At 42.0% G+C, this 27942-nt stretch overlaps 1 protein-coding gene across 1 annotated transcript in view; it reads right to left on the bottom strand.

Annotated features, from left to right (window-relative positions):
- Positions 1-271: 271 nt before the first annotated feature.
- vps37ba (VPS37B subunit of ESCRT-I a) overlaps positions 272-27942 on the bottom strand; it is a 36969-nt gene continuing 9298 nt past the window's right edge. Inside the window, exons 2-4 of the mRNA XM_072247738.1 lie at positions 24715-24886; positions 5084-5166; positions 272-2689 (exon numbers count right to left, since the gene is read on the bottom strand). Coding sequence (XP_072103839.1) covers positions 2219-2689; positions 5084-5166; positions 24715-24886 — 726 coding nt within the window. The 3' untranslated portion in view covers positions 272-2218. The remainder of the gene's footprint in view (positions 2690-5083; positions 5167-24714; positions 24887-27942) is intronic.

The raw sequence follows: 27942 nt of genomic DNA, 5'->3' as shown, positions 1-27942 counted from the left end.
GGAATGGGAATGTGTTATTTCTAAATTTTCTTTCCTGCACTTTATTTTTACAAATATAGAAAGGATTTTAAAAATCCTGATTATGATAAGCATAGAATCTAAGAGTCTGTCTCCCAAAGAAAATGCAAGAACCAGGTGATACTCAACTTTTACCAGAGAACTACTCAAAAGCAACTTTAATTACCTGGAATGAGCAAGTCAAATTCTGATTCACACAGTAATGAGACAATCTTTCATAATGCATAAGTGAAAGCAAAGACAGCAAAATAGATAATGTACAATGCATTTTATTAATAGAACTGATTAAAATATGAGGTAATTTTTTAGCTCACCACTACATTAGTAACAGCAGTCATGAACTATAAAACTTTACAAATGTACTGTCAAACATTTTAGTTAAAACATGTGAAACTGGAGTGAGGATTTTTCCCTGCTGCAGTAGAGACAATCTTGAGGCCTTTCAAGGCAACTTAATTTAAAAAAGTCATCCTACAAAAAGTGTACTCAAAAGCAAATCCAACTGTAGTGTTTGAAATGTTGCTACAATCAACTTACCAAAGTCTTGAATGAGGCAAAGAATTTGTGTAATTTCAGGAAACCATTTAAGATAAAGTTTTAGTCTCCCTCATTCGCAGTAATGCATTTTTGAACATGTTATATTGCCACCAACTAATCTGCTTCTTTTTAATATTGATTAGTTTTATTAATCTAACTTTGATATACTATAGTTTAGATCAACAAAATACTTTCATTAACTGCAACACTCCATCCCTTGGAACATAAACATGAAAATCTATGGTGCTACCTCTTGAGTACCACAAATAACATTTCCAACAGTCCCTCAATGAATATTACTAAGGCACATAACATACAGCCACATATGACACTTCTTGAGCTTGCAAATAAATAAGGTAGTCCATCTGTTTAAAGCCCTAAATAGAACTGTTTCTGAATGTAGATACAAAGGATAGAAATATGTAACACAGCTTAACACTAACAAAAGGAGTTTTTCCCCCTCTTATTACACATTAGAAAAGCTATCTAACGCTTCATTTTTAAAACTGTTCTGCTTCACAATTTTAAAGTATGTTTCATTGTACCTGTTCACCAAATGAAATTCAGTTTGTTTTGACATAATTTCCCCTCAACCAATGTAGTTGAGCAGTTTCCAGTAGGTTTGCAACCCAGCAGTAATTCCTTGATTTACAAACATTAGATTGACAACTTTTTTGCTATAACATTGTTAACTCTTTTGGATATGAATCTTCAATATGAAATGTTGTTATAAGAAAAATCTGTCACACTCCCCACACAGGAAGACACTGTACTCAAACACTTAAAATGCATTTCATACAGTTTTTTTCCATTTATGAAATGTCACAACACTTTCAAAGAACACATCCCTGTTGCAAATCCAGGAATCATTGTCTTCTAGGGTAGGGAGCATCAAAAACAGCTAAATTGGTGCCTAGTTTTGACAAAAATCATAAGACTATTTTTCTACCAGAAGTATTAAAGCTAAATATCAAATGTCAAAGTAAGTTTATTTTTAGTCATTAGAATGGTTTAGTTTTAAGTGGTGCATATGTAAACAAACATTCAAAGCTAATAATTTGAGAGCTTAGTGAGAGTTAAACAGGATTCAATAAATCTGTAATGTTAGCATTGACATAAATGAAAGAAGGAAAAGATTATAAGTATACCCAATCACATAGGCACAAACCTCAGAGCCCTGAAACTCCAGTACAAATTACCTTTCTATAAAAACTACATCTATACACAATCTATGCCTATGGTCAATCACAGTATTTTTTTCCTAGTTGAAACAGTAAATGCGTTTCTAGAAACTGTGCTAATCGACTGTCAGTAAATTATAATCTGTTTTTTTTTTGTTGTATCAGCATTTGTATTTTTGTGGCAGTTGCTGCTGAAGAACTTCTAAAATGTCCCTGCAGAGAGTGCAATGGATTCCAGAAGTAAAAGGTTTAGAAATCATAGAAAGGCCCCATTATGTTTCATCTTCCATCCAAATGCTTCACAAAATAGAATTCCAAGGCTGCCGTGTAATTTAAGAGATTCTTGTTGAAGTAGGTGCAAGGTTCTGATCTGCAGATCTCTTATTCTCCCTCAGAGAAATACAGATCACACACACATCAGACATTGAATGCTGCAGAAGTATCTATGCACAGAAGGCTGCACTGGAACCCATTTTGCAGGATTACTGGAAAATAAAGCCTGGTTGAGGAGGATGTCCAGCTTTCTGAGTAGCAGGCAGAGGGCAGGGTGGCCTGTACTGTAGTGGAGAGACGAAAGTCGGAGCAGTGTTCCCTGATCTTGGTGGGATGGGAGGATACGGAACAGGGTAAGGTGCTCCTGATGTTGCCCCCAGGGCTGCACTCGTAAAAGGAGTGGGAGAGGCTCCAACCTGAGGTGGCGGTGGAACCCTCCGAGGTACGACAGTGGGTGTGTTAGATTCTGCATTGTTGGAATTCCAGGTTGTCTGTGGTGGCTCAGGTTGCATTTGTGGCTGGGGTAACCGTGGCCGGGTTAACTTTGGTCCTTTTATGACCATTTCCTGCAGCTTCTCGATTTTTACACGCCGCTGATGTGCCAGTTTTCGCTTTGTTGGATACTGGTCTATAAACACATCCAAGGGTACTTCACCATCTAGAAAGTGTTCAGCCATGATCTACAACAAAATTGAGAGTAAAGCAATCAGTTGTTTGATCAATAAAGCAAAAAGGCATTTACAGGTATTGTGAAATCCAAAATCACTTGATCAGACAGCACATGTGGGCAGAAGCAGGATCAACAGCTTTCACTGGATCTGGGAAAATGTTAGAAAAGTAACTTTTTTAACTAAAGCAACACATACAAAATGCTGGAGGAACTCAGGAGGTCAGGCAGCATTTATAGAAATAAATAAACAGCCGATGTTTCGGCCAAGACCCTTCTCCGGGACGGGGGAGCGGGGGGGCGGGGCGGTGGAAGACATCAAAATAAAAAAGTGGAGGGAGGGGAAGGAGAATAGCTAGATGACAGATGAAGCCAGGTGAGTGAGAAAGGGCTCGAGAAGAGGGAATCTGAAAGGAGAGTGGGTCACAGGAGAAAGGGAAGAAGGGGCACCGGGGAGGTGATAGGCAAGTGATAAGAGGTAAGAGACTAGAGAAGAGGAGAGGAGAGGGGGAGGGAAATATAGCGAAAAGAGAAATCGAAGTTCATGCCATCAGGTTGGAGACTACCCAGACGGAAAACAAGGTGTTGCTCCTCCACCCCGAGGATCAACACCCTATTTTTTTTTCTTAAAACAAATGTGCTGATGAGGGGTGTGGAGGTTGGTGTTGAGGTAGGAAGAATAAAAAGTCAGGTCTGGATAGGGCAGCCGTGATCAAGTTGACAATGAAAATGCAGACAAGCTGGGTTGGATGAAGGCGCAATGGGAATAGCAGGAATGATTGTTCACAATTGCTGAATTCAGTCTCAAGTATGTAAAGGTATTTTGCAAGTTGTGTCCTTGAGCTTAAGCAGAAAAGGAGACAAGGAGGTCCAGAGGTAAGTGGAAGAGTGGAGCAGCTCCACAGCAACACACAGGTTAGACAAAGGCAAGTTACAAAATGATCACACGGTTAGTGTTTGATGACCCAGTAGGGGCCGATTTAATAAACAAATACAGAATACCAGATTGAAATTAGAATAAGGAATTTACTTATCACCTGAAGGTAACATTTGGTGTTCAACACAGAGCGAGACAGGTGAAGGATAAGTATAGCAACTCCTGCACTTGATAGGGATCACGGACAATGAGGGGTGAAAGAGAAATAGAAAGGAGAGATAAAAGAGGGATGATGCTCATGTATACAATCTGCTACATACAGAAACAGGTGAAATGAATAACAAACACATCTTTATTCTGCTTTTGGAACAGGAGCAAAAGAAAAGGAATGAATGCTTTTGAGTTATCAGTGTGGAAGGGGAAGTCCTTTAAAGAGGAATATGGGGAAAAACTTAGAAGCACTGGCATTGCCAGAACAGATCCCACTAAGACAAAAAAAGAAAGAGTCATTATGGAGAGCAGGCTTGGAAGTGTAGTAAAATTAGCTTTGAGCTGTACTGGATACTATTTTAAAGCTCACCCTCAAAAAGACTGAGGAATTGTGCAACACAGGAGGACAGTTAGTGATGCATCACATGAAGGTGTGAAAAGGCCGGAAAATTATTAAATATTTCAGTTCATAACACAAGCTCGAAAAGGCACATTATACACTCAAAATGGTATTGAATAAAAGGGACCTACAAGAATGGGGATGATTGGACTGGACAACAAAGGAGACAACAGTTTGTTGTCTTTTGCACACTGGCTGAATGCCAAGTTGGTGCAGCGTTTCATTGACTCTATTATCTTTATAATTCTACTATGGATTCATTGAGTATGCCTGCAGGAAAATAAATCTCAGGGTTTTATATGGTGATGCACATACACTTTGATAATAAATTTACTTTGAAAATAGGATGAATAGCAGCTGAAAGATAGAAAGTAGCAAATGGTGATAGATGAGGGTGGGAAGAGATTGGATAAAAGGGATGGAAAAGAAATAGAAGTTTAAAAAAAAAAAATGTGGGGCAATTTTCCACATCCAAAAGAAAGTCTCCTGCCCTTATGATTACTTAGTGTTTCTCAGTCATTATCATGGAATTACTAAGATCACTTGTGCTGGTTTACAGTAGACATTGTCTCCTTCAGTCAGAATGATCTCAGAGCACAAGAGGGAATGAGAACTGAAATGAGAGGGGACTGGGGGGGGGTTGTAATTTAAAAGCGTCATACTTGCATGCATTAAGAGATTTGCAAAATGAACCATCAAAAGTTCATTTGACACTGGGGAGCAGTTTAACTAATTATAGTTTTATGCAACTGCCAATCTCACCCAAAACTCTTTTCCTCTCCCCTCTGTCACAAGATCACCAAACAACTGTGCTTAGTCAGCTCAGATGACAGAAGAGTTTAAGATATCAGTGATGCTCTATCATAACTGCTTGTTCACTGAACAAACAATTTGCATAAACTGAAGCATGAAACATTTACCTCAGTTTCCTCTTCAATTTTTGCTCCTTCTGTCTGTAGGAGTGCAAGTAGTGTGTCTAGGGAAGCACTACTGGACTGGCTTTCTGCAAAGAGGAAGGCAAAAAAAACCTGTTTCAACGTCAATCATTTTTCACCCAAAAATGTACACTGTTGATTTCCAAATTTTAAATCTTATTAATTTAAATTGACCTGGGAGAGCTACATCAGATACTGCAGCATGAATGTTGTTATGAGTTTACAGCTCAGTACCCATCTATTCAGCCTGTTGTATCTCTGCTCGTATAATGTTGGAACAAAATGTCAATGCCAATTTCCATAGTTCTCTCTGCTTATTTACATTTTCTCCATAAAGACAATGTATTCTTCTTCGATATTACCTGCGTCAGAACATTCAAGGCAATGACCACTGCTCACCTTCAGTGGCATTTCAGTACATTGTATTGTTCAGAAGCTGAGGCAAAGGGGAAACTTTGGATAACATTTCATAATGGAAACCTGTCAGAGGCTTGGATGAAAAAAAGTGGAAAAAAAATTACCTCGAGTTCAGATTATTTGGACCATCTCTTACCGAGGAAAAACTTTCTTCTTTTTTTTTAAAAAAAGGTGCCTGATCTCAGCAGCTATCCCTATTGAATTTTAAATGTTTTGTAATGATCTCAACAAATCACACATAAAATAGTCTAAAACTTCCAGAATTACATTTTTGAAACGCCAGCTTCAACAACTAGAAAAAAACTTTTTTCTTAAACGGGTGCCAGGACTTTTTACATTGCAAACGAATGACCTTGTATTGTAAGTTTTGCTTTGTTGATTACTTATTAGTTAAAATTCAAAGATTCAAAGTACATTTATTATCAAGGAACGTATAAATGATACAACCTTGAGATTTGTTTGCTCACAGGTAGCCATTAAGCAAGAAACCTTAAAGAAACCAATTAAAAAATAAAAATAAAAGACAATACCCAGTATGAAAAACCACAAATCATGCAAACAATTGATGCAAACAACAACATTCCAAACCAAAAACAGAGTCCACAGATCTGATCCCGAGTAGGCTCAAAGCCTCGCTTATTAGTTCATCATATTAGTGGGCATTGAGCACAACAGCTGGGGCAGTCTTGAGACACAGTCATGACAGAGAATGAGCAAAATCAGCTCTTGCTCTCGATCTCGACACCTGAGTCTATCTGGGTTGGCGTTTAAATTGACCAAAGTTGCAGTAAAAGGCTCTGGCGCCCTGGAGAGAGGACTGAACATCGTGGAGAGTGAGCGTAATTGGCTCTTGCCTCTGATCTGGGCCAGCACTTATATTGACTAAATAGCATATCGGACCTCGCACTAGGACCCAGGCACTACTGCAGCGAAAGGCTCCGGGACTAGACCACACCACCCAGCGACTTGCTCCGGGCCCAGATTTCGCCACCTACCTCGAAGCCACCCTCAAGCCCTTAAAATCAGCTCAGTGACCAGAGAGATCTGACCTCACATCAAATCTCCTCTGCCTGGTGCCTGACTTCTCTATTCGGTGCCCAGAGTGATCCAACCTTGCACCTGGGCCAGTTGTATGGGCATTGAACTCAACCTACAACACACATCTCAGCTCATCCCTCAAACTTGCTCCACCATTGCTTGCCCCTTCACTGTTTGCAGTGATAATTTAACACAATTTACCTCAGAAAAGGTATTTTTAGTGATGTTTTGACTACCAGCAAACTTTTGCACGCATTTGATAGCGCCACCTTAACCAGAAACCTGAGTCTAAACCTAAACATTGATTATACGGCAACAGGGCAACTTTCCTGCCATAATTTAGAAATATTGATATTGAATTTTTAATTTCACACTCAAAAGTTTGTCAGTGAAGAACAGATTCCCACTGCCATTAATTCTGTTGGTTAAGTGGAAAAAAACATCTTCAAACATGCAACATTTCTACTGTTAATTATTGATTAGCACCACAGCTAATTAATACAAATCCAGCAGAGACACAGACTTAACAGTCTTACAAAATGTTTCCTGCTCCAAATTAAGGACTTCTAAATTCTAGCCAACAGAAATAAAACAAATTCAACCTCCAGCCCTCAAGTAGAATACATCTCTGTAATAAATGCAAAAGTGCATGCATTCCTCACCCAATCAACTTCACTGTGGCTGCCTGTTCTGAAAAAGGCCAACAGCTTTCAGCTACTTCAATGAACACATAGAAACACAGAAAACAGGTGCAGGAGTAGGCCAGTCCTGATCTTAAGTGGACCTGCTCCTACCATTTGACTGACAGATGACGCTGCATGCCACCATACTCTGTGGCTGAATTAAGTGGGGTTCAATGGCAGAGACTAACCTTGTGTAAAGCTCTTCCCATCACGGGTAAAGCTCTTCTGAGCACATCTACATGAAATGCTGTCGCAAGAAAGCAGAATCCATCGTCAGGGACCCCCACCATTCAGGATATGCTCGCTTCTTGCTGCTGCCATCAGGAAGGTGGTACAGGAGCCTCAGGACTCACTACCAGGTTCAGGAACAGTTGTTACCCCTCAACCATCAGGCTCTTGAATAACTTCACTTGCTCCATCACTGAATTGTTTTGACAACCTATGGACTCGCTTTCCAAGGTCTCTTCACCTCATGTTCTCCATATTTACTGTTTATTTATTATTATTATCTCTTTCTTTTTGTATTTGCACAGCTTGCTGTCTTTTGCTCTCTGGTGGAACACCCAAGTTGGTGCGGACTTCCATGGATTCCGTTATGGTTATTATTCTATGGATATATTGAGTATGCCTGTAGGGTTGTATATTGTGACATATGTACTTTGATAATAAATTTACTTTGAAATTTGAAATGCAAAGTGAGAAATTCACTTCCACTGAAAAAAAACAACAAAGATCGGAAGTTACTAATTCAGGGGTGGGGGAAGAAAACGAAAACAAACTGAACCAAGTGTTCAGATTTGAGATACAGTTAGGTGCTTGCAGGTCAGTGCGTATTCACTCAGTCAAAGGGTTTGCTTCCAATGCTGTGCAGCCCTGGCCACTCGTTTCCTTGGAGAGAAAGCAGGGACATTGGAGAGGCACAGTTCTAGTGTAGGTGCAGCAATCAATTCAGAAGCCAACAGCAGGTTGGTCTTCATGTTAGAGGAATGGAACACAACAATTAAGGCGTGTTACTACATTTGTGCAAAGCCTAGGTACGATCACACCTGGATTTTGAAAATCTGCTTGCTATAGAGCAGGGGTTCCCAGTCTTTTTTTTAATGTTGTGAGCCAATACTATTTAGCAAAGTGTCAGTGGACCCCACGTTGAAAACCCCACTGTAAAGGAAGTGCAGTGAAGATTCGCCTGGCTGATTCTTGGAATTGCAAGTCTGAGATTAGGTCACTATACCCCTTGCCCATCCTCTGGGCTTCCCCCCTCCCCCTTTCTTTCTCCCTGGGCCTCCTGTCCCATGATCCTCTCATATCCCTTTTGCTAATCAACTGTCCAGCTCTTGGCTGCATTCCTCCCCCGTCCTGTCTTCTCCTATCATTTCGGATCTCCCCCTCCCCCTCCCACTTTCAAATCTCTTACTATCTCTTCTTTCAGTTAGTCCTGACGAAGGGTCTTGGCCTGAAACGTCGACTGTACCTCTTCCTAGAGATGATGCCTGGCCTGCTGCGTTCACCAGCTTATGTGTGTTGCTTGAAATTCCAGCATCTGCAGATTTCCTCGTGTTTACGTTAGGTAACTAAGCTTCTAATGTTAAGATTTTAAGAATGAAATGCAAGAAATATTGTAAGGTACAATTCCTAGAGAGCTCAACAGAATAGATGCAGGTAGAACATTTCCCTGGCAGAGGGATCTAAACTAGGGTCAATCGCAAACAAGGGATAGGCCAAAGAGGAGCAAGACAAGAAATTTCGTAACTCAGAATTCTCTACTGACAACAGATAGAACTGTGGAATATCATCAATGCAATTCAAAACAGATCAACATATTTTTGGATATTAGTAGAAGAATGACATTTGGAGAATAAAACAAGTAGTAGAAGTTCAGGCATAATCGCATTAACAAGCAGAACAGTCTTGACTGGCTGCATGGTCTACTCCTACTCCCATTTGTTCCTAAACTTGATACTTTACTCCGAAACGATGAAATAATTTGATAAATTATAGGTCACTAGAGTTGTCTAAAGTAGTTTCATCTTCCAGAGACAGTATATCTTTTCTAAAGCACCAAATAAGACTTTAAAAACCTCAAAGGATTGAAAAATGGTCTGAGATTTTTAGTTGAACAGTTTATAAAAGAACCATTATGAGAAGCAGTAATAATCTTTAGCAGACTTTTATTGAACAATTTGTACCAATGAGCCTGCAGAGGCTCACTGAACACATTTTTATTGAATTCTACTGTTTATAGTCCTGCAATAAAACATTTCCAATGATTATACAAAGAGATCTACGAGATCAGCAAACTCTTGCAACTAAATCTAGCATCTCATATTTGTGGCTCAGCAACAGGATTTTGATCATCAGAACCATGGAGATGTCTGGATCAATTCTAGTCAGTATTTTTAAAACAAGAAAATCTGGTGCATTTAAATCCTCTGCTTAAACATGTACAATCAATACAAAACCATATTTGAAAATTACTATTAAGCCATGACCATAAATGTGTCCTATTTGGATCCATATTTTAATTGCAAAGGAAATCTCACTGGAATGTGTGATACCACTTAATTACTGATTAAAATGCACCTGTTCAGTTCATTTCAGATAGTTAAAACTGCTCTGAGGTTACTTCCACTGCTCTAAGGTTCCTTCTGCCCACAGACAAGGCAGTGGTCATGCAGCAGAGCAAGCAAAAAGGTTCTTGTTAATTAGAAATTCCAGGAAGCAAATTTCTTTATTTTTTTTTATTGGAACAAGGTGCAACTGATGCTACAATGCAGAAATTCAAAACAAAAACAGAACAGAATTGCAGAACTCTCCTTGCAATTTTTTCCCCTTTGACATAATACAACATACTTGGGGATGATTCCACAGCCTCAAAAGACCAAACCACTTCCATAACTATTCCACCACAGCTGCCTGTGCAGCAAAGTGTAGTCTCGTAAATGTACGCAGGCACTGTTGGCTAGTAAGAGGGAAACCCATCTACCAACAAGAATGCTGCAGTAAGCAGGAGCTACCCTCCTACACCTCCATGGCTCAGGTCAATATACATGTGACTAAACCTACAACCTGTCCTGAACTCAACGGCACATCCTCAATGCCTTAACCAGAAGGACACTGCAAGATTGAGATTATTGTGCCTACTCCATACAGGAATGCGATAGCTGTTTTAAATTCTAAAACTTGAGAACTAAATGCTGCACATACACTTAAAAGATAAACAAATATTAGCTTAGTTTATACAAAATTGTACATCAAATTTTAGTTGTACAAAATTCAGTGGATGACTCCTACTCCCTGCAACACTTACCAATTCTCCTTTGCATAACAAGGTGACTCTCAATACTCCAGTTGTATTGGTGGAAATGTAGTGCAGTTCAGAGCAGTGTCCAGTTGAAACTTAATTCAACCAGCATTTTACAGGCTTGTCAGTGGGGCGCTAGTGTTAATAGTAGTTTTGAGGAAAAAGATCACAATATCCCAAAATTATATATAATACACACACCTGTAAGATGCTCAGACAGACAAAATGCAATAAAGCGACAGTCAAGAACCTCTGCAGACCTCAAATCTACATCACCAACAGGCAGCAATTGATGCCCAGCTTTAGAGAACTCAATAGCTATGCACCTATCAAAAAAATAGTCCAGTTTGAGAATTGTTACAGAGGTTGTTATTGTTTATCAACAAGTTCCACTTACAATGTTCAAAGGTTTATTTTACTATCAAAGTACACAACTCTGAAATTCTTCTTCTCCAGAGAGCCACAAAACCAAGAAAGAACGGCCGCACGATCATCAACCCCCAAATCTCCCTCCCTGCACAAAAAAAACAGGCCAGGCACATCGACCCCCAAATTCCCCATCCTGCACACAAAAAATACAAGAAAGATCGAGCGAAAAACACAGAACACAAGAACTGTAAGATTGAAAGAAGTCTATAGTCCAAGTCCATTATCAAAAACGCAGAAAACCTGGGTCACATTCTTTGGGCACAAAGGCAGGCCTTTCCCTCTCCGTAGCAGAGCAGTCCCACCAGCAATCAAAAGGCAGCCTACCCTCTCCATAGCAGCGATCCCCCAGTGATAAAAAGGCAGGCAGCTGGCCCTCACCTTCCACATTCACTGGCATGTTTCAATCTCCCTTGTCGCTATAATCGGCGAACAATGGAAACTAACTGGTGAAATGGAGTTGACCATCAGCTCAAGCTCAGCAGCCACCCACAGTCTCCTCCCAAAGAGGTTCACTCACGGTGCCTCTGCCTCCCAGAATACTCTCGGAGACTGCGTTCTCCAAACTGCAAATCACAGGCTCCAACAATTCCAAAACCACATTCAAGATGATAAACAAATGTAAAAGACATAAAAGAAGTAAAACATAAGGTTTCATGAACTATCCAGAAGATGTTGGCTGAAGAAGCGCTGTACCTAGGTGCCATCTTGATCAGAGGGAAGTGACGAGGTGGAGCCCGTAAGACAAGTCCAACCAGCGCCAGGCCATATGGCCCTGACCTGACCCACAACCTCTGGCAGGGCAGCTCCAAGAAGCGGACCAGGTGGGCACAACCACCACCACTGGTCTCAGTGGCCTGCCACAGTGCAGCACACTCTGCAGCAGCCCGATGGAACACAGCGCACCATCACTGGCCACCCCAGCACAGCACATCATGCCCTTCATCAGCAACTGCATCGGTCCACCCAGGCAGTGCGGGAGCTGTGGCATCAGAGCAGCGAGGACTCTGATCAGGACCCGCAGTGGTGGCTGAAAGACTTCCTGACCAGCACCTCGACATCTTTGCAGCCAGCGACGAGGGCTGCAAATGTTCAGGGCTGGTCCAACACCACATTAACACTGGGGGCGCCCAGCCAATCCACCCAAGGCCCCAAAGCCAGACTCTCGCCAAATGCCAGACAGAGAGTCCTCTGACACCAGTGGGCAGCCTCAGTGTTGTTGGTCAGAAAGAAAGGCAGGTCCTGGGGGTGCTGTGTAGACTACTTCTCAATGCCGTGACCCAGCAGATCTCTCACCTGCTGCCCCAAATTGATGATACCCTGGACTGTATCGTAGGTTCAACCTGGTTCAGCTTTCTCGATCTCTGTAATGGCTACTGGTAGGTCAAACTGGCCCTGAAGGCTCAGCCCAAGACTACCTTCACCACCGACTGTGGCACTTCCGGGTAATGGCCTGGCCACATTCGAGAGACTGATGGAGAGGATGCTGGCTCACATTCTGTAGAGTCACTGTGACGATCTCCCGGTGCACGCTGCCGTTTTTGTTGATGCTCTGCGGAACTTGGAAGGGGGCTTTGCCGCCATCCACCAGGCGAACCTGCTCCTCAACCCCACAAAATGCTGCCTGCTGTGCTGTCAGAGAAGTACCTGGGCCTCGTGGTGAGCACAGGAGGAGTGGCAATGGACCCCAAGAAAGTGACAATGCTGACGCCCTCTCTAGCCGTCTCTGTGAGGCCAACGAGTGTTGCTGCTGTCACTGCCTCACGGAGCGGAGCCAGGGGCAAGCGGTGGTGGCAGTGCTTTAGGTGGCAGCGCTTTAGGTGGCAGCTGGCAGTGAGGTAGACATCCCCACCATTGACCACCAGCAGCGAACAGGAGAGTGATCCTGTGCTGGCCCGGGTGAGGGGATGGCTGAGTGAGGGACAGCGGCTGGAGTGGGCAGAGGTCTCTGCCCTGGATCCAGGGGCCAAAGCCCTATACTCACAGTGGGGCACGCTGGAGATGCGCTATGGGTTGCTGTTCTGGCTTCGGCAGTTGACCCACGGCCACAGACACCTCCTGCAGTTGGTGCACGGGCTGGTGGGGGGGAGGGGTTTGGCCATTTCAGGGTTGCAAAGACGCTGGGCAAGCTGCAGGAATGCAGCTATTGGCCTGGGTATAGGCAGGACATGGAGCAGTTGCGCACTGCTGCGACACTTGCACGTCCCAGAAGGGGCCAGGCTGCCAGTCTAGGGCACCAATGCAGCAGTACCTGGTGGGCACCCGCCCCCAATGCAGCGTGTAGGAGTGGACATCCTGGGCCCCTTCCCCCACACCGATGCCGGAAACCGCTATGTTCTCGTGGCCGTGGATTACCTTACAAGTGGCCGGAGGTGTAGGAGGCCCTGGACCAGACTGCCAGAGGTTTGTGGAGGAGTTCTTCTGCTGGTTTGGCGCTCTGGAGGAACTCCACAGTGACCAAGGGTGCAACTGTTAGGAACACTCACAATATGCTGGAGGAACTCAGCAGGTCGGGCAGCATCAGTGGAAACGATGAGTCAATGTTTCCGGCCGGAACCCTTCGTCAGGACTGAAGAAAGAAAGTGGGGGGGGGGGGGGGGGGGGAGGTTTGGAAGATTGGAAGATCCATTTTTACTATGGATGTCCAATCCTTATACACCTCCATTCCCCATCAAGAAGGCCTCAAAGCCCTCCGCTACTTCCTGGATAATAGACCTCACCAGTTCCCCACAACCACTACCCTCCTCCGGTTGGCAGAACTGGTTCCCACACTTAATAAATTCTCTTTTGTAAAAAATAACTTCTAACCCTCCCCCACCTTCTTTCTTCAGTCCTGACGAAGGGTTCCGGCCCGAAATGTCGACTCATCGTTTCCACTGATGCTGCCTGACCTGCTGAGTTCCTCCAGCATATTGTGAGTGTTGCTTTGATCCCAGCATCCGCAGATTATTTTGTGCAACTGTTAGGTGCAGGTGTTTAGTGAGGTCTGCAGGCAGCTGGGAATCACCAAAACATGGACCACCCTCCATTATCGGCAAAGTGATAGGTTGGTGGGGTGCTTCAACCACACCCTGGCTACGCAGTTCACCATCCTTGTTAGCCAGCACCAGCGTGATTGGGATGGCCACCTACCCCCAGTACTGGGGTCCGAGAGACCACCAGGTGTACGCCGGCTGTGCTTATGCTCAGGTGTGAGCTGTGCACGCTGGTGAATCTGGGTGTTTGGTTCTCCCCCCACCCACCCCTAGCCAGAAATTCTTGGGGAGGCTGGGCTGGAATACCTGCAGCACCTCAGGCGGTGCCTGCAGGCTGTTTACAATGCGGCTTGGCAGAACCAAAGCGCAGCTCGTTGCTAGCAAAAACAGGCTTATGATGCCCACAGCTGGGGACAGGACTTTACTGTGGGGTCCGAGTACGGATTTACGGCCCCTCCTGGAAGGGACTATTCCCTAAGCTTTGAAGCAACTGGAAAGGTTCAGGAGAGGTGCTCAAGCGCATCTCCGATGTGACTTGCAGGGTGTGGCTGCCTGAGCGGTGGAAGACAGTCATGACGCACCGGGACTGGCTGCTACTATATTGGCCGACAGCTCCCACTGACCCAATGAGGCTGAGGGAAGGATGAGACACACTGGGTGCCCTGCCTCTTACCTCACAAAACAGTGCCTCCCCTGGGTGTCTACAGGCACCCCCCTACACCCCAGGCAGCACTGGTGTCGACCACTATCGGGACTTTTGGACTTAGTTGTGGACGCTGGGGTTGCCAAGGATGGCTGGCTTCTCAGGTGGGGGCCGTGTGGTGCTCCAGGAGCGCGGTCAACAGCTCGCCCCAGCATTCCTTGCAGCCAGTGCTACTCACTGTTGTAACAAGTATAAATAATTTTACTATTTTTGTAGTTTTAACCTCTGCCACAGACTGTGGTGGAGGCCAAGTCCATGGGTATATTCAAGGCAGAAGTTGATAGATTCCCGATTGGTTGGGGCATTAAGGGATATGGTGACGGGGCAGGTGTATGGAGTTGAATGGGATCCGGGATCAGCCATGATGAAATGGAGGAGTGGATTCAATGGGCTGAATGGCCTAATTCTGTTCCTATCTCTTATAGTTCTGGTTTTAAAATGGCTTTGTGGTGTGTGTGTTCAGTAGAATTATGGTGCAATGTTCAAGTTTGTTAATTGTTATATTTTAGCATGGTTATATAGGTTGTTAACTAGTGTTTGTGTGCCACCCTGAATGCAACCTGAATACATAATAATCAGCTTGCCCGTCTGTATGTGACTGAATTAGGAGTTCTCACTGAGCTACGGCAGTCTGTCTGTTATTGTGCTTGTCGCAATAAAGGAACAGCAACTGAGATAAACGAGCTTTTCTAGTTTGTCATGGACCAAATGCTTGTCGTGGTATGATCTTTTACTCACCATTTAAGAGGTCAAAATTACAAAAATAATAAAATTAATTATACCTGTTATAACAATTTTTATTACCTTGAACATTGAGCTCTGTTAAGATAGTTAAGCCCCAGCATAGATCCCTGTGCTAAAACCTCCAGTCAATTCTTTCTATATTGTCCTTAATATCTCTGTACTTTAAAAGAGCTAATCCTGTCCAGAATTTAACTAAAATTAAAGCATGTGAAGCCAAAGGCACATCTTCTACAATGAAGCTTTCTGAATGTCCATATGTATTTTGTCTCCCCATCCCACAAACAGCCCAAGTGTTTTAATTGCAATTCAGAGCTCCATGGTATTGCATTATATTTACCCCTTTTCCAACCTGTGAATGACATAGGCTTTGGGTGGCAAGGTGGAGATATGTCACTACTAAGGAGGTGTAAGGCACTCCTTCCCTCCACTAGCCTGAGTTCACCCTTAGGCAAGGTGTAGCACCTGCTTAGTCCCCTGATCGGGGTCACATGATAGCATATCAGCAGCTGTTGCATATCACAATCTTGGTTATGTGACCACTGACACTAGTCAGACAATATTTGAAGAGTATTGATAATAGCTGGAGTAAAGACATTGCCCAGAAGAGAATGGCAAATCACTTCTGTAGAAAAGTTTGCCAAGATGAATCATGGTTCTGGAAAGGCCACAACCGCCCTCATCATATGACACAGTACACACTGAACAAATAGGCTTTAACCAAGCAATTCATTTCAAGGAATTTAAAAATAGATGAAGAGAACTTAATCATAGTGAACAGCAGAATAATGTACCATTGCTCATCTATGACAATCCTATTGAGTCAGGTTCACAAAGACAAGAAAATCTGAGATGCTGGAAGTCCAAAGCAACAACTAAAAATGCTGGAGGAACTCAGCATATCAAGCAGCGTCAATGGAAAAGAGTAAACAGTCGATGTTTCGAGCTGAGACCCTTCATCAGGGCTGGAAAAAAAGACAAGTCAGAGCAAGTACCTTCTTACTCTTTTGTTTCCTAGTCCTGATGAAGGGTTTTGGCCTGAGATGCTTTTCCATAGATGCTGCCTGGTCTGTTGAATTCCTCCAGCATTTTTTGCGTGTGTGTGTTAACTACAGGTTCACATCCATTTCTGAAAATGGTGTACAAGGATCTAAGCTGACACTTCTTCAGTAATGGACAAGTTAACCATTCAGCACTGGGATTTGTTGTACAAGGCACTGCACACAAATCTTTTTTTTTGTCCTTGTACAACTTCAAAATCTCCATTCAGCTCTGCCACTGATCAAAGTTCAGGAAAGTCAATTGCAAAAATGATTAAGGAATATTGTCAGTATCTACAAGTACATTCAGTACACTGATGAATCATGGTGACTAAGGAATCTTACTGTTCCCACGTTGTTAATTAATCTTTATAAAATATTCAGGGACTTGCCAGTTGCTTTGCTTTATACTGGTACAATTCCCTTGTTACAGATGAAGGGAACATCTGTCTGATGAGTTTGAGCTGAGCCACTACATTAAATTATTCTGTGATTTTTCATTAATTTGTTTTATTAAATTGGGCTTATTGCAGCAATCAACAGTTCTACCACTACAAAATTTTTCCTAGGACAGCAGTGAGGAAGAGAATGTAGGTTTTTTGCTGGTGCAAATACATTGTGTTCCAGTTAATTGGGACACACAGGGACCAGTGCACATTGGCTAATTGGGGCAGCTACTTAATTGGGCCAAAGTTTAATGGAAATAATTTAAAAAGTATAACAAAGGTAAACTACCACTTAACTGAATAAAAAATGCACCTGAATGAAATACAGAACAAATTGAACATTATCAATATTACTGCCATACTACAAAAACACCGTACTAGTTCCTAATAGTCATTGATATTGGAATTTATCCATTGTACTCTGCTACTTTCTTTTGATTGACTGTAAACTAACAAAATCAGTGATAATGGATTGCCTTCATAAAATGCTTTCAATGATCGTATTCTCTTCATTTTACCTGCAACATTAAAGATGATTGTCGATACCTTCAAAATCTTCATGGTTCCTAACTTGGAAGTAGTGAAATCATTTCATTTTTACACCTAGCTTTTTCAGGCATCGACAAGTCTGAATGCTTGAAACCGCAGTGAGTAAAACGGTTCTAATTTGACCTAACGCTTATTTCTTGCCAAATATCAGTGACTAAAATCACTGCTTTTTGAACATATACACATACAGCTGGCAGTAATTAAAAACAGTTTGCTCTAGGCACGGTGTGTCTAATACCCACACAAAGGTGCATGTGATTTATGTTAGTTAGAAACGGTTTGGCAAAATTCTCCAGTCCCAATTAAGCAGCATAGTGTCTCAAATAAATGAAGGGTATCCTGGCTATTTTCTTGAGCGTCTGCCTCGATTAACCAATGGCCCGATTAAATGGAATCCACTGTATATCTATTGGCTGTACAGTGTCTCAGCCAAATATAAAAATTTAATTTGCCACAGAGTACAGTCATCTAACTTAAGGCATTAGTTGCCAATATCATTACTCCAATGAATTCTGAGTCATGATCTGCAATTTCCCCAGAAAAAGTTATTTAGAACCACAAGACACAGGAGCAGAATTAGGCCACTTGGCCAATTGAGTCTGCTACACCATGCCATCAGGGCCGATTTACTATCCCTGCCAGCCCCATTCTCCTGCCTTTTCCCCGTAATCTTTGACACCCTGATTAATCAAGAACCTATCAACAAAGACAAGAAAATCTGCAGATGCTGGAAATCCAAGCAACACACACAAAATGCTGGAGGAACTCGGCAGGCCAGGCAGCATCTATGGAAAAGAGTAAACAGTCAATGTTTCAGGCCAACACTTCAACAGGACTGGAAAAAAAGATAAGAAGTTACAGCAAGAAGGTGGTGGGGGGAAAGGGGAGGAAAAAGTACACGGCGGGAGGTGATAGGTGAAACCGGCAGGGGGAAGGGTTGAAGTAAAGAGTGGGAAAGCTGATAGGTGAAAGAGATAAAGGGCTGGAGAAAGGGGAAATTGAGAGGAGAGGGTAGAAGACCATGGAAGGAAGGGAAGGGGGAGGAGCACTACAGGGAGGTGATGGGCAGGTAAGGAGATGAGGTGGGGGGGAAGGGGGAATGGAAATGGAGAAGGGGGGCAATTACCAGAAGCTTGAGAAATTGATGTTTATACTATCAAAATAGACAGAATACAAGGTGTTGTTCCTCCAGCCCGAGTGTGGCCTCATCATGGCAGTAGAAGAGGCCATAGATGGACATATCAGAATGGGAATGGGAAGTAGAATTGAAATGGGTGGCCACTGGGGGATCCCACTTTTTCTGGTGGATGGAGCATAGGTGCTTGGCGAAGCTGTCTCCCAATCTACGTCGGGTCTCACCAATATACGGGAGGCCACTCTGAGAGCACTGGATGCAGTAGATAACCCCAACAGATTCATGGGTGAAGAGTTGTTTCACCTGGAAGGTCTGTTTGAGGCCCTGAATGGTAGTGAGGGAGGAGGTGTAGGGGCAGGTGTGGCACTTATTCCACTTGCAAGGGTAAGTACCGGGGAAGATCAGTGGGGAGGGATGAATGGACAAGGGAGTCATGTAGGGAGTGATCTCTGGAAAAGAAAGAAAGATGCACTTGGTAGTGGGATCCCGCTGGAGATGGCAGAAGCTAGGGAAAAGGTGCAGTTGAAAGTAAACGTTTGTGAAGCCTTTGCAATTACCTGGTTTTCTGCATTAATTACTCACAAAATGTGGTCTGATCTTCATCCAAGTCATAATAATAGACAAACAAAACCTGCTCAAATTAATAAATCATAAACAATTATACTTCTTCTCATTAATACTGAGTATACCATTTAAACAATCACAGTCTAGATTCAAAAAAAGTATATAAACCTCAGGAGTAATGCCTTCAAATAGCTTTTGTAGGAGTCAGGTGGTCCAATCAATGAGATGATATTGGAGCCGTGAGTTGCAAAGGTGCCCTGCCTTATGAAAAAGACAAACAACGTCAGGTTACTGATAGAGCCTACTCTTCTCAAGAAAGATCTGTTTATGTGCACCATGCCTCAATCGAAACAACTTTCAGAGCTCCTTAGAAGAATAATTGCAGAGATGTATAAAGCTGGAAAAGGCTATAAAAGCATTTCTAAAGACCTGAGTGTTCATCAGTCCACAGTAATAGAAATTGTCTACAAATGGAGGAAATTCAGTACCGTTGCTACTCTCCCTAGGAGTGGGTGTCTGACAAAGACCACACTGAGCACAATGGGCAACGCTGAAGATGGTGAAAAAGAACCCAAGGGTAACAGCAACAGGTCTGCAGAAATCTCTGGAACTTGCTAAAGACTCTGTTCATGTGTCCACTATAAAAAAAACTGAACATGAATCGTGTTCATGGAAGGACACAACTGCTCTCCAAAAAAAAAAACATTGCTGCATATCTCAATTTTGCAAAAGACCTCCTGGATGTTCCACAATGCTTCTGGGACACTGTTCTGTGGACAGATGAGACCGAAGTTGAACTTTTTTGGCAGAAACACACATTGCTATGTTTGGAGAAAAAAGGAAACTGCACACCAATACCAAAACCTCATCCCAACTGTGAAGCATGGTGGATAGAGCATCATGGTTTGGAGCTGGTTTGCTGTCCTGGAGGCTGGACAGCTGCAAATGTTGAGAGAACAATGAATTCAAAATTGTATCCATATTTTACAGGAGAATTTCAGGGTAGCAATTTATCACCTGAAGCTTAATAGAAGTTGGATGATGCAACAAGACACTGATCCGAAACACAAGAGTAAATCAACAGCAGAATGATTTAATAAGACAAACATTCATGTTTTGGAATGGCCAAGTCAAAGTCCAGATCTTAATCCAATGGAGATGCTGTGGCATGACTTGAAGAGGGTTGTTCCTGCAAGGTATCCCAGAAATATTGATGAACTGAAAGTTTTGTATGGAGGAATGATCTAAAATTCCTTCTCGCCATTGTTCAAGTCTGATCAGCAGCTACAGGAATGTTTGGTGGAGGTTATTGCTTCTAAAGGAGGTTCTACCAGTTATTAAATACAAAGGGTCAGATACTTTTTCCAGCCTGAACTGTGATTGATTAAAAAAGTGTTCAATAAAGACATGTAAAGCACAATTGTTTCTGTGTTATTAGTTTTGGTAGATTCTGCCTGTCTATTATTGTGACTTAGATAAAGATTTTATGAGTAATTAATGCACAAAACCAGGTAAGTACAAAGGGTTTACAAACTTTCTCTTGCAACTGTATATTTAGATCTCTGCTTTAAATGATTTGGCCTCCATGGCTGTCTGAGGCAATGAATTCCAGGCTCACCATCCTCTGGATACAGAAATTCCTTCTCACCCATGTTCTAAATGGATGTCCCTCTATCCTGTGTTCCTAAACTCACCCACTACAGGAAACACCCTCTCCACATTCACTTTATCTAGGCCTTTTAATATTCAATAAAGTTTCAATAAAACTCCCCCTCATTCTTCAAAACTCCAGCAAGTACAGACCCAGAGCCATGAAATGCTCCTCATATTAACCCTTTCATTTCTGGCATCATTCTCATGAACCTCCTCAGATCCTCTCCAATGCCAACACATCTTTTCTTAGATAAGGAGCCAAAAACTGCTCACAATATTCCAAGTTCAGTCTGACCAGTGCCTCATAAAGGCTCAGCATCACATGCTTGCTCTTATATTCTACGCCTCTTGAAATGAATGCTAACATTGTATTTGTCTTTCTTAACACAATTTCAACCTGCAAGTTAACACCCTTAGGGAATCCTGCGAAAGGACTCCGAAGTCCCTTTCCACCTAGGAATTTTGAATTTTCTCCATTTTGAAAATATACTATATCTTTACTCATTCTACCAAATTGCAGTACCATACACTTCTCTACACTATATTCCATCTACCACTTCTTTTGCACATTCTCCAAATTCAAGTCCTTCTGCAGACTCACTGCTTCTTCAACTCTACCTGCTCCTCTTCCCATCTTTGTATTGTCTGAAAACTTGGCCACAAAGCCAACAATGCCGTCATCCAAATTGTTGACACATGACATGAAAAGAATCAGTCCCAATACTGACCCCTGCAGAATACCACTAGTCACCGGCAGCCAACCAGAAAAGGTCCCCTGTATTCCTGCTCTTTGCCTCCTGCCAATCAGCCAATCTTCTTTCCATGCTAGCATCCTTCCTTAGTGCCATGGGCTGTTATTTTGTTAAGCAACCCCCTGCTTAGGACCATGTTAATATCTACTGATTTGCCTTTGTCTACCCTGCCAGTTATTTCCTCAAAGAATTCCAACGGATCTGCCAGGAAAGATTTCCCCTTAAGGAAACATACTGACTTTGGCCTACTTTATCATGTGCCTCCAGTTACCCTGAAACCTCATTCTTAAAAAAACTGGACTCCAACATCTTACCAACCACTGAAGTCAAGCTAACTGGCCTATTTTTCCCTTTCTTTTGCCTCCCTCCATTCTTGAAGAATGGAGTGACATTTTAAAACTTCCAGTCCTCCAGAACCTTACAGAACCTAGTGATTCTTGAAAGATCACTACTAATGCCTCCAAAATCTCTTCAGCCATCTCTTTCACCTGGTCCAGGTGACTTATCTATCTTCAGATCTTTCAGCTTCTCAAGCACCATCTCCTCAGTAATAGCAACAACAATCACTTCAGCTCCCTGACACCCTTGAATTTCTGGCATACTGCTAGTATCTTCCACAGTGAAGACTGAGTCAAAATACTCAAGTTCGTCTGCCATTTCTTTGTCTCAAATTACTATCACTCCATCGACATTTTCCCATGGTCAGTTCTCCACTCTTGCCTCTTTTACTCTTTATATACTGTATCTGATAAAACTTTTGGTATCCTCTTTTATATTATTGGCTAGCTTACATCTATTTCATCTCTTCTCTCCTTATGGCTTTTGTTTTAAAAAGGTGCTTTCTGTTGCGTTTTTTTTTGAAAAAAGCTTCCCAATTCTCTAATATCCCACTTTTTTTTGTTATTTTGTATGCCTTCTCTTTTGCTATTATGCTGTCTTTGACTTCCCTCAGCCATGTTGCCTCATTCTGCTTTTAGAATACTACTTCATATTTGGCATGCATCTATCCTGCGCCTCCAGAAACATCAGCCATTGCTGTTCTGCCACCATCCCTGATCGTGTCTCATTGCAATGAACTTTTGCCAGCTCCTCTCTCATGCCTCTAATTTCCTTTACTCCACTGTAATACTGATACATTTGACTTTATCTTCACCCTCCCGAACTGCAGGGTGAATCATATTATAATCACTGTTTTCACAGAGTTCCTTAACCTTAAAATTCTTAACCAAATCCCATTCAGTACACAACATCCAATAAAGAATTGCCTTTCCCCTAGTAGACTCCAACCACAAGCTGTTCCAAAAAGCCATCTCACAGATATTCTACAAATTCCCTCCCTTGGGATCCAGCACCAACCTGATACTTCCAATCTACCTGCATATTAAAATCCACAATGACTATTGTAACAATGTCCTCATTACATATATTTCTATTTCCCATTGCAATTTATTTCCCACGTCCTGGCTACTGTAAATAACTCCCATGTGTCATTTTACCCTTACAATTTCTTAACTCTACCCACAGTGATGCTACATCTTCCGATCCTATGTCACCCCCAAGGACCATCTACCTTATTCCATAAACAGTGTACATTCAAATATAACACCTTCAGTCCTGTATTCATCACCTTTTTTGATTATGCTCCATCATCTGCTTGTCCTTCCTTGTAGTTTCACTACACACTGCATCAACTTCTACACCAACTGCTACGTCCTCAGCCCTGTCACTCCAGTTTCCATCCCTCTGCCAAATTAGTTGAAACCCTCCCCAACAGCTCTAGCAAACCTGTCCACAAGTCCTCCTTGGGTTCAGGTGTAACCCTTCCTTTGTAGAGGTCATAACTTCCCTAGAAGAGATCACAATGACCCAAAAACTGAAACTACCCCCTGCACCGATTCCTCAGCCACTCATTCATCTGTACTGTCATCCTCTTTCTGTCCTGACTGGCACGTGGTACTGGGAGTAATCCAGAAATCTCTACCTTGGCAGTCTTGCTCTTCAGCCTCTTCCCTAACTCCCTATACTCACTGAGCAGGACCTCTACCCACCCTTCCTAGGTATGCTATCGGTGCCGATGTGCACCGTGACCTCTGGCTGTTCATTCTCCCTCTTAAGACGCTTCCGCAGGCACTCTGACATATCCTGGACCCTAGCATCTGGGAAGCGACACTTCACCCTGGCTTCTCTTTCACGGTTACAGAAGCTCCTGTCCGTCACCCTAACCGACTTTATCCTTTCCTGCTGAGTCTCAGACCAACCACAGTGCCACTGGCCTAGCTGCTTCTGCGCCTTGATAGATCATTCCCCCCCCTCCCCCCCCCCAACAGTATCCAAAGGAGTATACTTGCTGCTAAGGGGAACCCTGCACTGACTGCTTGCTCCCTACTTTTTCCGGTTGTCATTTATCTACTGTCTGAAGCCTGCACTCTGGATGTGACCACCTCAGTAAAAGTCTCATCTGTGAGGTTTTCAGGCTCCCATTGGTCCCGAGTACAACCAGCTCCAGTTCCTTGACCTTGTCTGTCAGAAACTGAAGTTGGGTGTACTTCCCGCAGGTGTAGTCATCAGGGAGACCACCAAGTACCCAGAAATCCCACATCTCACAGGAGTGTTTTACTGCCTTAACTACGATCCTGCCTACACTTGTTATAACTCTAACTTCTCAAGCTTAACTTCTAACCTGTACCCGTTCTCGCCTAAGCCTGTTGAGCAAATCCTGACCACTTTAAAACTGGTCCAGTCACATAATGCTCACTCCACTTACACCTCATTTTCTATTGGCCCCTGCTGAGTGCCTAAAAGATTGCAATAATTGCAGCGCACCAAGAAGTTCTGAAAGATCGAGCTCTTTTTAAACCTTGCACAGCCTCACCAATGAGCCAATTTCCACATTGATTTCAGCTTTTTATTAAAAAGGAAGTTTAAAAAAAATGCAGCTAAATTCTCCATTTAGGAGCTAAAAACAATTAGCATATTATGACATGGTTGTAAAGAGAAACATGAGAGATCTGCTACATAAGTTAGATGCAAATTTCAAGATTTAGAATCGTTAGAACATGTTCAAATTCCTGAACCTGATTCTGGTCCAGGAACTGCACACCATATGAGTTTTTTTAAAATTGTGCATTTATAAAATAACACATTGAAGCAGGTATCAGAAAATGTTATATCTAAAGAAAACTCAGTAGGTTACCTAATCTCGATTTCCTCACTTGATATGCTTCAAACAGTGTCTGGAGCTCTTGATATTTCCTAGTCAATTGAAGTTTCAGGCTGTCCAATTTGGGATGAAACTGTAGATTCTGTTCTGCTAGACTACGGTTACTAGCAAGACTCATTTCTTTATTTGGTTGTATATTCTGTACCTGAAAAACAAGAAAATTCTGATAGTATACTGCACAAATACATTTGAATTATCAAATCATCCGAGGTGCCAATTTGTTGACCGGAATCCTACTGTACCCACATTTGTACTTTTTGCTTGGGTTTTAAAAGGTACTACACATAGTACTAAAATGTTTTCATTTATGGAGTACTGTCATGGAAACTAATTTTGCAAATATTATGGTAACAGATATTATGTCAAGATATTCTACTTACAAAGATCACACACTGGGTACGTAACAGAATTTGAAGACTTGAAGAATGTTTGTCCCTGGGATGGTGGTTAAATTATCAGACTAATTACCCAGTGACCAGAGTTCAAATCCCAAAGTAGCTGTGGAATTAAAATTCAGTAATCTGGAATTAAAACGCAAAGAAGACAGGCACGAGCAATGAAGATGATAAAATTACAAGCTGAATTCTTATAAAACCTGGTTAACCAATGTCTTCCAGGGAAGCATTCATACCCTGTCTGATCAATGGGATGCCAAACCCATCAATGTGCCTGACTCAAATGCACTGTGATTATATCAAACTGAAACAAAGAATAAACCTGAACGTCTGCCTGGCATGGCTCAGTAACAAAGTCACTCTCAATCCAATTGAACTTGCAAAATTCTCACAAACATCTGACGGCTGGTGTCTAAATTGGGTCAGACAAGTTGACCAAAAAGCCTGACAAATTCAAAGTTTTCTATCACAATCTCAGAGTACACTTGAGCAAGTCATGATTAAATCATGAGCAGCTTTAGCCATTGTTTCCCACCATGAACATCCTAGTCTCTCTGATCGAAACATAGCAGGACCAGACACTTAATGAAGATACAAAAAGATACTCAATTTTATACAATTCAGCTCTTATTTTAACAACATATGCTCCAACACCAATTTGCTTTTAACACCATTTTAAAATCAGAAGGCCAAGAACAATAAGGGTTGAGTAAATAACAGGAATATAGGAATGAAATCACTATTTGGCACTGGTAACATGCCTTAGCTATTCTGAGCCGCCTTATCAGAAAGCTGCCATATTTGGGATACAAGTTCAATTATCATGTAGGATATTAGGAACCAGTCAAACTTACTGAATAGTTAAGATTCAATTATTTTATGCAGAACTAGAAGGAAAAAAAAGGGGGAAATAGTTTTTATTTGCAAGGCATTTCATGAATTTCTTAGGAGTGACATTCTCTGACCAGATCACCAAATACAATTCGCTTTGAGGTGTATAGATGTCTGTTTTTCCAATCACAGTGGGAATTCCTAAACTGCAAAAATTCAAAAACAACCCTTACTACCCATCCTGAAGGTCAAGCTCTTGGCATAGTTGTTGCAAGGACTTCAACATAGGGGCATAGTATTTACAAATCATACTTCTTTCCTTATCTACACTAAAATTAATCATGAAATGTCTGATGATTAGAACTGTGGTAAAGTTCTGCAGCATTGACCGTGTGATGTACTTTATAGATTAAAAAACAGAAAAGTCAACTTAACTATACAGATCAGATACACTTCATGAGAAGAACAAACTCTGACAACAGCAGCACTGTTCACTGAAAAGAATATGAAAGCACCGATTATGTTCTCCAATGTCCAAATCCTCACTAGTACCGAGTCTGCTGACCTTGCTGCAACTGCTGCAGACCTCCTATTGTTAATTGCAATGCCAGCGATAGAAAAAGACTTGTTTTTGTCTTAAAGCTGAAATGGCTATTGATACAGATCTCATTAGTTCCCTTTTGAAGCTCTAATCATTCAAAATTCAAACAGAAAAATTAGATGGAATTTAAGCAAGAGTGATTTACAAGTAAACATCATTAACAGCCTGAACAGATGCCATTCAAATTCTATTGTCAATGTAGATGTTATGTTTCATAACGTCAAAACATTAAACTAATTCAAAGGAAGACACAGGAGTCTAGGAACATGGGTCTAACATCAAGCTTACTTTAAGCGAGGCGTGCCTGTATCATGTGGTAGCGTGATGACACATGCAATTCATGCATTTTACATAGAAACCATAATGAATTATTTAAACGAAGAATGCTTCATTAATGTTATACACACATACACACACACGATTAAATATAACTTAAATATTAAATACACAACGCTCCTCCCTGCTTAGCAACAAACTTCAACTCAATAGAGAATGCACCTCAACTATATACGCAGTATACGACTGGTACATAGTACAGATATCTACAGCATAGTAAATTTTAAATTGTCCCATTCATCACCCTGGAGGAATTACTATCCTTGTGGGATAACGACCAAGGGAGGTCACTCTGCTTGGCAGGTGTGACTTGTGGCTGTGAAAACAACCTCAGGTTCTGCAGCCTCCTCCGTGGTGGTTGCAGAAGATGACTTTGGGACTGCAGGTAGTTCTGACAGCCCTGGACACCTTTTTTCTCCTTCCTTTTTCTTGTTCTAGTTTGTGCATCCTAATCATGGAAAGGTGCACTTAGATCACTGGAGCATTCTCTTATCGATCCTTCTATTGCTCCCTTTATGATCTGATCTCTCCTCTTTATTTCTTCATCCACATCATCTGATGAATCCTCTTTTTGTATCTCCATTGACTTCGTTCTTTTTGACCTTCCATTCATTCAGCTGGGCTTTGTTCTTTGTGTCCACTTTTACAAGTAGCTTTTTGACTCCCACTTTAAATTCATGCAATAACCTTAATGCACGCAGAGTTGATTCTGGTCTTTATATGCAAAAATACTGAATGCTTGTCACTTTCCTTAAACTCCTTGATCTTTCTTCCAGCTTAAAACCAAGCCACATTTTAGAAATAACTGTCTGATTAACATATCAGAAGCTTTCTCAGATATGCTGCCAACAAAGACTGTTGCAGTCGGACCACTGTTTTCATCACTTTCATGATTTCTCTGAGCAGCATGGTCCTTTCTTGGTCCAATATGCTTTCCAACCAGAGGTTGGTACCAACACCTATTCGTCCTCCGGTGCGCAATGGTTCATGGCGTTCAGCATGGAAATAGTTGTGACATTATCCAGTACCCTTCTTAAT

The sequence above is a fragment of the Mobula birostris genome, chromosome 31 (assembly GCF_030028105.1).
Source record: "Mobula birostris isolate sMobBir1 chromosome 31, sMobBir1.hap1, whole genome shotgun sequence".
NCBI lineage: Eukaryota > Metazoa > Chordata > Chondrichthyes > Myliobatiformes > Myliobatidae > Mobula > Mobula birostris.
This window is presented reverse-complemented; position numbering and strand designations above follow the sequence as displayed.